This window comes from Phodopus roborovskii, unplaced genomic scaffold (assembly GCF_943737965.1).
Source record: "Phodopus roborovskii unplaced genomic scaffold, PHOROB, whole genome shotgun sequence".
NCBI lineage: Eukaryota > Metazoa > Chordata > Mammalia > Rodentia > Cricetidae > Phodopus > Phodopus roborovskii.
The window spans coordinates 18,125,909-18,140,182 of record NW_026126517.1 but is presented as its reverse complement, the minus strand read 5'-3'; the positions used below and the strand labels follow the sequence as shown (position 1 = coordinate 18,140,182).

The window sequence follows — 14,274 nt, the reverse complement described above, 5'->3', positions numbered from 1 at the left end:
GGATCTCTGTAGACCAGGCTGGTCTCAAACTCACAGAGATCTGCCTGCCTCTGCCTCCTGAGTGCTGGGACTAAAGGCGTGCACCACCAATGCCCAGCTTGGATAGCTCTTTCACAGCCTCATCACTCCATCAATTCATAATGGCTGGGGTCCACTCCTTCCAAGCCTGGTTCCTATGGATGCTTTTCCCCTCCATGCTTTTCTCTCCATCTCTATGCCTGCTGTACACACTGCTCACCTGCTGTCAGTTGTCATGGTCCAGCTTCTACTCGTGTATATAGGCTTGGGGACCAAGGAACTGCAACACTTTTAGAAGACCAGCATACTTTGAGGATGAGAGTCATCAGAGGTACTAAACCCCAGATGGTGAGGTAGAGGTACTCCACCATTGCTCACTTCACCTTCCACAACACTAGAGATTCCTGGCATTTCTTTCCAGCTGGCTCTAATGAGGGACTCCTTCCTTCCCCTGTGTATGGACCTAAGGTCTTGTTTTTGTGGCCACAGCAATGCTCATATCATCTCCACGTGAACCTCCAATTCCTCAGTGCCAGTCACAGGTGCTGTGCATTTTTTCTTTGGTGTGTCTAAGATGTCTTATTTCTTCCTTAAACTTCATGGGAAACTTGTTAACATGGAGATTCTCATTGGGGGCGGGGTGTGTGTGGGTCTTCATGCCTATCAAGCTTACCTGGAAAACCAGTACTGTGTTCTGAAACCTCCACTCTGAGTGGCTTTCAAGGCTGTCCAAGCTTCAGCCCTGAATACCCTACACCCCACCTCCTGAGGGATCCCACAGTCCTGAGAAGACTGTGACTCCACCCACTAAACAGGAAGTCTGTAGGAGCAGCAGGGAAGCCTGAAGCTTGTCTCTCACAGGAAGCTCCCTGAAGGGCCATCTGACGAGCTGGGGTGGAGAGGAGACACCCGGAGAGCTGCCCATGATCTTGTGAAATGGGACGGGCAATGGGACGGGAGCCGGAGATTTGGCTTATTTTGATTCTACTACTCACTGTGTTGCATCAGGACAATTGACCTCACTGATCCTTATCTGTGAAATGGGTGCTGACACTATCTGCCTCATGGTGTTCTCACAGGGATCACAGGTGTGAAGGAGGGAATGTACTCGATCTTAAAGCTCCACTCCAGCTTTTGGTGGTCACTGCCTGACTTGTTTTTCTTCTACTCTGTCTGCCTCAGTGAAACCCTGGTAGAGTTAGTGATAAGTGAGGGGGACTAACTACCAAAGTAGAAGACGGGGCTGTGGAGATGACTAAGTGAACAAAGTGCTTGCTGGGCAAGCATGAGGCTCTGAGTTTGGATTCCCACCCCCCACGGGGAAGCTGGGTGTTTTCACAGGCATCTATAATCCCTGTGCTGGGGGATGGAGACAGGTAGATTGAGAGGCCTGTCTAGCCTCAAACAGTTTCAGGTTCAGTGAAGACCTTGTCATCAAAAATAAGGCGAAGAGTGACAAGGGAAGGCACCCCAGCATTAACATCTGTCTCCCGTATATGCATGAATAGGAGCGCACTCCCCCAAACACACATATGAACACACAGACATAATGCACAGACACAGACAAAAAAACACAGAGACAGACAGATGGACGGACACACACAGTGATAAAGAGGGAGGAACATGACCGTAAGCCCTATCTATATACTAGGGTACCAGCTAGGAGGAGCCTGTGCTCAACCCTTCTGCTACTTGGCCCATAGGACCAAAAAGGAACAAAATGTGATGGTCAAATCAACACTGCTGGGCTGGCCTTGCCTGCTAAAGACACTGCTAGAAGGAGAAGCCACATGTCCTGAAAGTTATTAAATGGAAATGAACCACTTGGAAGAGCTGAATGCTCCTGGCTCTGGAGACAAGTGTCTGCAGAGGACTATGGAGCTCTATGCTCTCCTCCATCTCGCCTGCACAGCTGCAACGATCCCTCCTGGAGTCAGTGCTGTCCAGGATGCGCTGAAGACATCAAGGGTGTGTGGTCTTGACCCTGAGGCCAGCTCTCTGCAGACATTCCAACCATCTTTGTCTAGCACCTCCATGATCATTTCCTCTTCGCAGCCTTTTAATGGTGAAGAGACACTTGGGAGAGGAAACATCTTGGGTTCTCTAAGTTTCTTTTCCTCATCCATTAATGTGTTTCTTCATTTCTGCTCCATTCATCTCCAAGTAGCTAACATGAGTCGGTGACCCACATGATCACAGAGCCAAGAGCTTGCATGCTGCTATATTGTGACAAGATAGTGGGAAGGTATGAACAAGGTGTTTCTAAGGGCACAGAGCTCTCTTCCTGGGGGACAGGCACGGCTTTGCCAAGAGGGAACTTGGTGTATGGTGAAGAAGCTAGAAGGACATCAAGGTGGAGGTCTCTATGAGTAATGTGTGGGCAAAGCCACACAACGGACTTAGGGCCCTTCAAGGCTGGGTTCCCTGCATGGAACTGCTTCAGAATTATAGGTGCAGGGTAGGTGACCTTCACAGACCCCCCCCCCCATCTCTCCTTCCCTGCCACTGCCCTCCCCACACCTAAGAGCAGGTCATCGGAGCCTGGAGGGGGGGTATTGTGTCAGTGTTCAGTCACTTGGATTCTTTGGGGTCTGGAGACTTTCAGAGCTCTGGGAACAGTGGGGCAGAGAAGGTGGCCTGGTTTCTGACTTCTCTGTGGAGAGTGGAGGAGGCAGGCAGAGCCTGCTGCTCCTGGCTGTTGGCTGCAGGATGGAAGAAAGAACTCCTCCAGAGGGAAGCAGATGGGGACCAGGCCCCAGAGAACAACCCAGACTCCACCAGCCTGGCTCCAGAATGCGTTCTGAGCAGGAATTCTGGCCCTGTGGGAATCTGGGACATCAGCCTAGTTGCCTTTTGAAGGGAGGAAAAAAAAAAAATCACACTTTGCTTTGCTGTTTGGGTCAGTGGCAAAAAGCAGGTTTTTCTTCTCACCTTGAGGTTTTCCTGCTGTTGTCGTCCCCCACCCCCCAACTTAAAAAAAGAAGTATAATTCAGCACGTCTTGGGTCTGAATGTTGAGCTCTTTGGAGTCTAATTTTGGTGAGTATGTGACCAGCTGAGAACAAAGGAACCGTGGTTTTGTGAGGCCAGACTCCAAACTGGTCCCTGTCTGTGTATCAGTCATCTGTCACCATGTAAGGATACAGACAAGGATAGAACACACAACAGTGATCCTAAGGGCACATCCCCTAGTCAGATTATAGCTATCTCATTTGTATAAGTGCAGTGTCTAACCAGAGACAGAATTGCCTGTCATTATATAGCACATGCTACCCAAGCTGCTTCTTCATTTCTTTCTCTCTCTCTCTCTCTCTCTCTCTCTCTCTCTCTCTCTCTCTCTCTTTCTTTCTTTCTTTCCTTCCTTCTTTGTGTGTGCTGGGAGGCATGCATGTACATGTGTGTAAAGGCCAGACATCAACCTTAGATGTACTTATTACTTTCCACTTACTTTTTGAGATATGATCTGCCAATGAGTGTCAAGTTCATAGTTGGGGCTGACTGACTGGCTAACCCTGGGGCTCCACCTGCCTCTGCCTCCCAGCAATGAGATTAGAGAAGCACACACTGGCTTTTGCATAGGTGCTGGGAATTCACCCCAAGCCCCTCATGCTTGCAAAGCAAACACTTCCCCTCCTGAGTATCTTCCCAGCTCTGCCTTTTTGTTCTTGTCCTTCTGTACCAACACTGAAGCACAAAGCACCCTACCACCACCTGTACTCAAAGCAGTCCAGTGTCACCTGCAAGTGTAACCCGCACATCTCACTTTCTAACGGAAGAGAAAAATACCCACCCCAGAGGTTGTTACACAATAGATTACCTGCATGCATCCCTAACAAGATGGCTAGCGATGGTAGTTTCTCAATAAAGCATTATAATGGTGGAAAAAAAAAATGAGCCAACTAGTGGTTGGGCCATCCCACACAGACAGGCATGATGGAGCATGCAGTAAAGGTTATGGGGAAAGATTTACAGGTCATGCTCCTGCATCATCAGGGACCTGTAGGCAGGACGCTAAGCAGCCAAGGAAGGACCATCTTGACCGCAGCTACGGAATACACAAAATTATTCTCCTGGAGAAACAGCAGACAGATGGGGCACAGATGGGTCTATGAGCCTTGTGAGGTCCTAGGGCAGGATGATATCTCCCAAAGGACACTAAGGGACTTGCCAGGGGGATAAGGGAACAGCAGTGGCCATTGCAGGCTGACTTTAATGGCAGGTGTCAACTGACTTAAAGCAAGCAGGCTACCCATCCAGTACCGCATGGGCTGATGATACTTCCTGAGCAAAGACAGTCACAATAATGACAACAGACATTCATTAACTGCTGATTATGTAGCAGGCAGGGAGCTAAGACTCGAAATGCATTACTTCATTTAATTTTCACACACACCAAAAAGAATGCTATGACACTGTCAGTACATGCATTGGCTGCTGAGGAAACCAAGGGTAGGGGGTGAAGTAATTTGCTCAAAGTCATACAATTATGAAGCGCCCCAGGCCAGCATCAAGCCAGGGTCTGGGACCTCAGGGGCCTGGCTCTCATAGCAGTTGTTCCTTGGTTAGTCCACATGGAAGCTTTGTGTGCCTTCCCTCTGTTCGCCTCCCGAAGAGTGATTGCAAATAATTGGAATTGTCATTGGAAGTAATGAGAAGTGACAGGGGTTGGGTTAGAAGGCACGCCGCTCCAAGTCTGAACGATCCCCCTCAAACCCAGGCCTAAATTTAAACAATGAAGTCACAAAACAATTTCCCTCTTAGGCATTTGATTTTCCTGCTCCCTTCCACCCCCCAGAAGAGAGATCAGAATGTGTCAGGGGCCGAAGAAACTCTGTTCTGTACAATGGATTTCTTTGGGAACAGAAAAATTCCTTCTTGGCTTCACCTGCTTGTTTTCCATATAGAGGGAAACCATCTATGAACCCAGCTGAGGAATCCACCAGCCTCAATGAACACACCTCAGCTCACTGGTACCTTTCTTCATCTCTCTCTTTTTAATGTCCCGTGAGGGATGAGGCAATGGAGGTGGCAGAGTGTGATGAAGAATGACACCATACGTTTCAGTAGGCAAGGACACAGAGGATGCTGGGAGATTCAATCCCTCCAGGAAGCACCTGGCGGGATGCCAAGGACACACACTGATTAATCCAGCCTTTCTGCTGTTGATGGGTCGCCCTACCAGCCTGCCAGCTGCTTTTTTAGCACCAAACTTGATAATGCGGAAGTGTAGTGAGAGACGGGAGATCGTAGGGTCCCTGGTGGCACAAGAGGAGACCCTGTCTCCCACACAGCCTCAGTTATATGGCTTCTCAGAACTCCTAGGGGTCCCCTCACATTTCCCATGCTCACTCTCTCCTATGTGTTTCTGAATGTCTCCCCAAATGCTCAGTGCTTAGGTGGTAGAAAGTGGCCTTCCATATCATAGGAATCTCAGGCATGGTACTTACTTCTGTAATTGTTTGTGAGGGAGAGGATGTGAATAGAGAAGGACCTATGATGGACGTGAATATCAAAGATTCTAAAAGGAAACTGCTGGGTTGCTGTGGCCATCCTTGAGGACAGTGCAGAGAGGCCCTCTGCTGACACCAGGTCAGTTTAGCTTTTCACTCTGCTGTTTCTAAGCTCCTCCCCCACTCCCCTTCCTCCTTCTCCCTCCTCCATCCTCATCCTTTCTCTTCTCTTCAGTTGGCTTTCATGACCCGACCTCTTCAGACCCGCTTTGCCATCTCTTCAGAAAAGCTTCCACTAGTGGAGGAACTATTCTGAGGAGAACAGTTCCATTCTCTCCTCCCAGGAGGGGCCCAAAGGAAAGCTTTCTTCCCCGGCTTCTCTTGAGACAAAGCAGTTTTCATCCTTATCACAGCCAGACGTTGGCTGAGGCTACACAGACTGATCCAACCGTCTGCCACTAACAAAATAAAGGTTCATTTCAGCATTTGTCCCCATTTTGTTCTGTAGGGTGCCAAAGGAAATAAACTTTTATGTTTCCAGAATCCAGACAGTGGAAGTTCAGAGAACCAAAGCTCTTTTTTCCCCCCTTTCAGGGGAGTTAAGGGTCGGCGTTTTTTCTTTAGGACACAAGAAGTCAGAACTGCTAAAAGCAGGATTTAACTAGAAAGTGCAGTACACAAGTGGGTCATACAATTCCCAAGCCTTCACACCTTTAGTGGCTGGATCTTGTGTTAATACAGGAGCCTCCTGTGCCGGACCTGAAAGCAGGACACACCACCTCACCAAGAATCTTGAGGGCAGCGAAGGGCCTCCAGTGAGTCAGGAAGAGCCAACAATAGAATGCACACGGAATGTGTACAGCAACTCACTTATAAACAACAGCTGGTAATCTAAACAAACCATTTGAATGGGATGGGGAAAGAGGGTGGGTGACAAATGGCCCAACATCTAGACCCTGTCATTGGGTAGCACTGAGCCTTGTAGAATAGCTGTGTGTCTCCTGGTAAAAGGGAAGTCAGCCTTGGGAATCCCCAGTCCAGAGCTAGTGTCTTTGCTCATCTGTTTCCTAGGATATTTTTGCAAGTTCATTTTTACTTCTCAGAGCCTTGGTTTATTTATTGTAAAATAGAGTAATAAGACATTTACTATTGAAGAACAATTCGAGGACGATATAAGGTACGAAAGCAGAATTCCCATGAATTGTACCCGTCCCTCTAAGATACTGGTCACTTTGAGTGGCCAGATCTCACAGCTTGAAGAAGTCAGGCCACATCCCCCTGAAGCTCTCTTTGGGACAGAGAAACCATGTGCTGGAGGGTTTAGCAACCCTTAATTTATAGTACTGGCTATACCTGGCTCCTCTGTGCTCTCTGACCCGTAGAGGACCCCATACTAAATTATGTGGTATGAAATTTCCTGCCAGCAGCTGGTGGGGACATTTCTTTGGAGTTCTCCTCTGGGCCTCCCCTCATAACTGACAGTTCTTTCTCTCTCTCTCTCTCTCTCTCTCTCTCTCTCTCTCTCTCTCTCTCTCTCTCTCTCTCTCTCTCTGGTGGAGCTATTTCTCCAGTGGAGCTCCTCCTCTCTCAGTTTTAAAGGGAAGCCTCTTTCACTTGTAAGTCATGTCCTCTTGGTTCTGACACAGTACACTGTCCCTTTCATTCTATTTCCCACCTCGGGGTCCAGTTATGGCTCTTGTGGCTAGGAGATTCTCTTTTCTGTTGACTTCAGTCCTGAAGAATAATTTCACATCAGTTCTTTTCCTGAACCCACCCACCAACTGCCACTTTCCTCTCTTTCCACCAGGTTACCAACTCCCAAGCCTTGTTCAGAAGTTGGAAACTGAGCCAAGGGTGGTAACCCAGCCTTTGAAAGGCTCCAGCAGGATTGCTGTAAATTGAGGCCAGACTCCACTACAGAGTAAGACCTTGTCCTGAAGAAACAACCATCAAAAATGTTTGGAATTCCTAACTAGTATCATGTCTTATAGAACTCACCTCTCAGTGTAGCACAAGTAGGCTAAAAATACAGGATTACATTCGCAACCCAAATACAAATTCTGATCTATGCAAGGAACCCATTGAGCTCTACACCTTAATGACAGAGCTTTATTTACACTTTATTGTGTGTGAACTACACATAAAGAAAAAAAGGGAGGGGGAGGCAGGGAGGGAATCAATGGACAGCTTGGGGTAAAGCAACTTGCAACAAAGCCAAGCCTGATGAACTGAGTTCAATCCCTGGAACCCACATGGTAGAAGGAGAAAGCCAACAGGTTGTCTGTCCTGTGAACTCTGCAAGTTCACCGTGGTCACCCACACTCCACCTCCCAGATAGATGTGTTTTTTTGTTTTTGTTGGGATTTTTTTTTTCAAGCAGAAGTTTTAATGCTTATAAATAATTTTGTACAACAAACCCTCAAAACGGGTTTTTCCTGGGCATCCCTTCTTTGGGCTGTTTTGTAGGTAACTGCTTAGGATGAAGTTCTTTCGGCAAGTATTTGGGTTATGAAGTCCCCAGGCACAAGGATCTGGTCATCACTCTGACCTTGAAAGACAGTCTCAGAACTTCAAGGCAATTGTGGGATGAAAGTCGCAGACTACTTTGTCCCTAGTACTTAATTAACACTTAACGGGTATATAATCATGGCTACAATTGCTACACTTGGGCAGTACCTGAAAACAAAACAAAAAAACCCAAGCGAGTGTGGTGGTAACCACATCCTCCTTTCCAGAATTAAAAACCTCAGAGAAATACAAGAAATAGCCCTGTAGGAAAACCCAGAGATGGACTTGGTCTAGCGTTCTTGATTTAGAGGGATGTTAGGAGGAAACTGAAGACTTGGGGCTGGGGTGTGTAACAAGCCTGGTATAACACAGCAAACTTAAGAAGGAATGGGAGCCACTGACATCCCTTCCTGTTTCTTGTGTGCACACAACCACATGTTTGGAACTTTGGATATTAATTCTTCCTTTTCTGAACACATCAAACATGCACTTCAGAAAGTTTCCAAGATTTCCAGTTATGATGGCTAAATTGAAATATTTCGACATCTGCCCTATTTTTTTTTTTTTTTCAGGCAGTTTCTCAACATGAAAAACCATGCCAATTACTCAGCATTTAGCTCATCTGACTGAAAGACTGGAAGGCCAACTGTGAACTTGAAGCTTAACTGCACAGGATGAAAGGGGAAGAAAGACATTTCCTACCTCACAGGACACATCATAGAATCTGGGTGCTAGTTTTGCCTCTTCTACTAAACTAACTGGGTAACCTTAGCCAACTCTCTCATAACTTTGGTCTCTTATTCATCATAAAAGAAAATGTAGATTTAGATAAAGGATGAATTTGGGTTCCAAGGAAGGCTATCTGGAAGTCAACAATCCCTTGGAGATCATTGAAAAATCTGATGCATGTACATGTGTCTTCCTCTAAGACAGTGGTTCTCAACCTTCCTAATTCTGTGAGCCTTTAATACATGTTGTGGTAATCCCCAACCATAACATTATTTTCATTGCTATTCATAACTGTAATTTTACTACTGTTATGACTCATAATGTAAACATCTGATATGCAGGACATTTGGTATGTGACCACCGAAGAGGTCATGACCCACAGTTTGAGAACTGTTGCTCCAAAAAGTGGTTTTCATTAGATTCTCTGAGGGGCCTGAGTTCAAATTTTTAAGAATCAGGGATTTGGGTAATAGCTTAAATCATCTCTGTCTCTATGTTTCAAGACATCTGTCCAATAGTTCACCATCATTAGGTATTTTGATGAAATATATGCATATGTTGCACAGTTGAGCATAAGACAAATAAGTCAGGACAAAACACGAGTCCATTGGGATCATAATGCCATTGTGACCATCGTCACTAATGTGGGAAGATAGGGAATGACATATGGTCCCGCTCAGATCTGTCATTGCACTACATGCCCATGAACTATGCAAGCAAGCCTTCCTCAAGTTCATTGCTGGGGAACCAAGCTCCTCCTCTCTCCTCTCTGAGTGAAGTGTTTATACTCTGTATTAAAAACAATGGAAACTGGGCTAGGGATGTAGCTCAGGAGGAAGAGAGTTCACCTAGCATACTCTAGGTTTGATTCCCAGAAACACACACACACACACACACACACACACACACACACACACACACGGCAGGGGCGGGGGGGGGGCACCACAATGGCCTTTTTTACATGCTAACCTAAAAGTTACGTTTTTAAAATGACAAAAAAGAAAAAGAAGTGAGAGCTACTAAAGACTTAGGGGGAACAAAAGGTCATAGACTCACAGAAAAAAATTGAATTAAAGATCATCCACCCCACTCCCTCTTTACATGTAAGAGAGCTGTAGCCATCAGCTACCTAACAAGACACAGCAGAGTGTAGATGGAAGGTACAGATTGTGTGGGACACAAACATGACATCTATAACAAGACAGCCAGGAGAGATATTAAAGGGGAACCAAAACAAAACCAACCAAAAACAAACAAACAAACAAACAAACAAACAAACAAAAAAACAGACCTGAATAGCAAGAGATGGCTCAGGATGCTACCAGAGGAGCTAGGGCCTTCCTTTTCTCCATTCCTTAGAAATCACTGCCTATTCATTCACAGCAAAGAGGTGGGGTGCTTGGCCTCACTCACTAGCAACTGGCCCATCTCTCCTGCTAGTTTGTGCATTTCCTACAAAAAGAGGCTCCAAGGCAGCCACCCATGAGAGGAAACAGCATGAAAATTTCTCACTTTAAAGGACCAGTAGAAAAAGAGAGGGGTTTTTGTTTTGTTTTTCAATCAAGTCTAGATTTTAATTTTGGCTTTGGTGAAGAGTCCTCAACATACCAAGGCTCAAAGCTATTTTGCAAAGAGGAGTGGATCCAGCCAGCACAACTGCTTTCCTTGTGTGCTCCTGACCCAAGGTGAGATATCATTTGGAGAGGGGTTCCCTTATAATCGCTCCCTTTTGATGCCTGTCTCTGAATTGAATCGTTTAAGCAACTTATATCCAGGACATGATGAGTCTGAATCTGCTAATAGCTAGATGAGGGAAAGAATAGGCATAGATGAAGATTCAGTTATGAGAATTCCAAGTCAGTTACCCTCCTTTCTTGTGTTCCTGGCCTTTAGTTTGTAAGATGGACCCAAGAAGGAAATCAAGTGGGGAATCAACTCAGCAGCTTGTTTTTCTCACTAATGAAATGATTACACCTAGGAAGAGCTCAGTAAGGGAAGAGAGCGGACTGGAGTGATGGTTGAGAGCACTTGTTGCTCTTGCAGAGGACTGGGCTCGGTTCCCAGCACCCATGTGGCAGCTTACAACTGTCCATAATTCCAGCTCCAGAGGATCCGATGCCCTCTTCTGACCTCCATGGGCGCCAGGCACACACATGGTACACACAATACACATGCAGACAAAACACTTATACACGCAACGTAAGTAAATTTAAAGTAAAATGTAAAAACAAAAAAAGAAGCAACAGTGACCTCTGTTGATACCCTCCTTTCTTCTAAACTCAATGACCACTGTCAAGGGTCACAACCAGGCCTACCAGCTGACTCCAACCACATGAACCAAGTCCCTCTGCACTTTGCATGACACCCCGCATGCACAGCCTCCCAAATCCCACTTCTGCTCGTTATGAGCTGGTGGCTTCATGGAGTTACCTAACCTCTGAACACCATGATTTAATCTGCAGGATGAATCTAGACCTAACGGGTGGACGTCCAGCAGGGCTGGTGTGAACAGAGGCATTAACAAAATCGTCCACATTAAAGTGCCCAGTGATAACGGACTCGAATGATAGTTGGCTGTAGTAAGGCGACTCTGAATTTGATTCTACTGCACATCTGAGTTTTGGTAGCTTGGAGGTGTGACCCTGGAAGCTGACAAAGGTGCCATCTAGCTATGCTGGCTGTGCTGCAACAATTGGCCAGTATCTCAAAGAGCTTAGAAAAGAGCCCCTCCCCTTCCCTCCTTGGACTCTCCTCTTCCTGAACCTTAGTGGTTAGGAGCCTGAGGGCGGTACACAGGCTTGCCAACCAGTGCTACATTTTCAAAGAATGTCTGCAAGCTCTGGTCACCATGCTAGGTGGCTCTGTAGCTCTCCCTCACCTCTGCTGGTTCTTCTGGGCTTCAGCCTCTATCCACCCAACTCCTGGAGATGCTGGCTCTCGAGCCTGGAAACACCCTAAAAACTATTTCATTTTCATGGGGGAGAGCCAAGGAAACAAAGCCCCATGTAGTAAGCTGCCCAGGGTCACCTGACTAGTCAGTTCAGACCCATGAGTTAGTTCTCCTCAACCCTTGGGTCCACCTTACCTGGCCTACTCTAAGATTTCTGAACTCCAGCTAACTTTGAGTTTGGATTCCAGGTGCACAAGATCCTTGCTTCCTAGCACACACGTGAACTTTGTTCAGTTGTCCTGCTGCCTTCCCTGCCTGGTCTAACACAGGTTCACGGACCACCTCTAACTCTTTCCACACACCCTCCTGTGCCCTGGTCCACAAAGCTGCCAAAGTCCAGCCCAGGCATGCCAGCCTGTGCCTTAGGGCATCCCCGCCTCAGGAGACCCTCCTGGTAGCCACCGCCTAAGTAAGAACCACCCGAAGGGCTCTTTCTGCCCGAGCCAGGTTCAGGAGGGTACAAAGTGTGATCCCCCTTCCCCCCCCCCCCCCCCGTTGCCTCCTTTGCGGCATCGGTTTCAAGGTTTCCAGGCTCCCTTTGCCCAGGCTTGGCTTCACATTCCAGTCTTCCGTTCCCGCTGCTTCTCTGGCTTTTCCTTTCTCTCCTTCCCGGGGTCGCATTCAGCCTGCATCTTCTGCGGTCACCTGGTTTCTTGGTGCTCCTTGCACCCTGCCCTGTTTCCCTCTCTACCCCTCTCTCCTTCCTTCTCTCCTCCCTCTCCCTCCCTCTTCCCCCTTCAACACATCTGTTTCTAATCTGAGCGCTCAGAGGCGCCTGTTTGAAACAAAAAGCTCCCCCCCACCCTCAAAACCTGGCACAGAAAACCCTGGATGAACCTTTCCTCCCCAGCTCTCCACTTTCCCCTGGTACTCCTGAAACCAAACCACGCGCTGAAAAGTACCCTCCACACCAAACGGTTCTCCGCCAAACTCCACCAGGAAACGCCCCCACCCCGTAGCTGGCTGGAGGGCCCAGATGTGTGAGACATTTCGATGGCCGACTGGGCGGTCCTCCGCTGCCAGATGCGCCCCTCGGTGGCGCGGAGGCAGGGACCGAGTGGTTGCGGCACTCTGGGACTGCAGGGACCATAGTGCTGAAGGCGGGTCTCCACCCAAACGCAGGGTGGCGTTTGCCCAGGGCCATCCAAACTCCCGCCCTCCCTAAGGCACTCACCTAGCCAGAGGAAGAAGAGGGACATCCCGATCCCCGGACACTGGCACTTCCCGGCTCAGCGCTGCCTGGATGCAGGGCGACCGAGCGCAGCGGACAGACCTTCTGCTAGCAGGGCGCGGCGCCTCGGGGTGCGCGCGGGGGGCTGCAGCCATGTGCGGGCGCCGGCCCCGCGCCCGGGTCCCTTGCGCGTTGCGCTCCCGGGGCACCGAGGGCTTCTAGCCCTGGCTCCACCAGCTCGCGCCGGGACGGGGGCCGGGCCCAGGGTCAGGGAGGAGAAGGCGAGGCGGCAAGGCGCTACCGCTTCGTGGAACACTTTTCCCTGTTTGGAAAGAAAACCGACTGGAGAAAGAAAAAAAAAATTGAGCTGGAACCACACGGCTGCCTCCTACCGCAGCCCCTCCCTCCATCCCTCCCCTCGCCCTCCCTTCCCTTCGCTCCCGCCCTCCCTCTCTGCGTTTGGGGTTAGCTGCTGGGGCTGCTTTACCTCCCACCCGGGAGGGAGGGCCGCGGCCCGGGGTGATCGAGGGGGGCGCTCGGTGCCAACTGATGCGGTACAGGAGAGAATCTGCAGCACTTCGGCCAAGAGCCGGTGGATGCGGCCTTCTCAATTCCTTCTTTTCTCTCCTTGATCTCCCTACTCTTTTGTATATTTTTCTCCCTCACAATGTTCTATGGTGTCCTCTCTCTCTCTCTCTCTCTCTCTCTCTCTCTCTCTCTCTCTCTCTCTCTCTCTCTCTCTCTCTCTCTCTCTCCCACACACACACACACACACACTCATTCACATTTTTGCGGGGAGGGGGCGGGGCGGGGAGAGACAGGGGCTCACTACGTAGTCCTTTGTTGTCCTGGAAGGCTGTAGATCAGGCTGGTCTCGAACTCACAAAGCTCACAAAGATCTACTTGCTTCTGAATGCACCACCATACCAGATTTTGTTCACATTCTTATTTCTCCTTGTCTCCTCCTTCCTTCCTCTCCCTTCGGTTTCCCCAGCCTCTCATTCTCTCCTGTCCCTTCCAGGTCTGGTTAGGCTGGTATGAAGTCACCAGGGTCACCATGTAAATAGTGGGGGTTGTGCAGTAGTGGATCATGAAAACAGTTTTCCTGGCCTTCTTGTTTGGACCCTTTGCCTGCTTGCCCTTTGTCACATAAGGGGCTTTGCGTTTGCTCCTTGCCTTGTCTTTGCTGTTTGCAGTCACCTGCTGTTAAATCTGCACAGGGCTGAGCCAGCCACTCTCACAGAGAAGTGGGACTCCAGCAGGGGTTCAAGGAAATGGTGATGCCTTAAGAAGCATCATGGTATGCAGACCTATATCTAGCACTTGAGGGACTGAGGCCGGAGGATGGCTGAGAGTTCACATCCGTGCTGGGCTGTTTGGTGAGTTTCCCAGCCAGCCTGAGCTGGGTGTAACCAGTCTTGCAGGGATAAAGAAATGATCCAAATGTGA

The 14,274-nt window shown here is 48.6% G+C and overlaps 1 protein-coding gene across 3 annotated transcripts in view; it reads right to left on the bottom strand.

Annotated features, from left to right (window-relative positions):
* Clmp (CXADR like membrane protein) overlaps positions 1–13,475 on the bottom strand; it is a 103,405-nt gene extending 89,930 nt beyond the window's left edge. Inside the window, exons 1-2 of one of the 3 annotated variants that reach the window (XM_051197156.1) lie at positions 13,313–13,475; positions 12,829–13,167 (exon numbers count right to left, since the gene is read on the bottom strand). In XM_051197156.1, the coding sequence (XP_051053113.1) occupies positions 12,829–12,853 (25 nt within the window). In that variant the 5' untranslated portion in view covers positions 12,854–13,167; positions 13,313–13,475. Of the gene's footprint in view, positions 1–12,828; positions 13,216–13,312 lie in introns of those variants that run through there. The other 2 variants (XM_051197158.1, XM_051197157.1) reach the window with 2 other exon arrangements.
* Between the last annotated feature and the right edge of the window lie 799 nt (positions 13,476–14,274).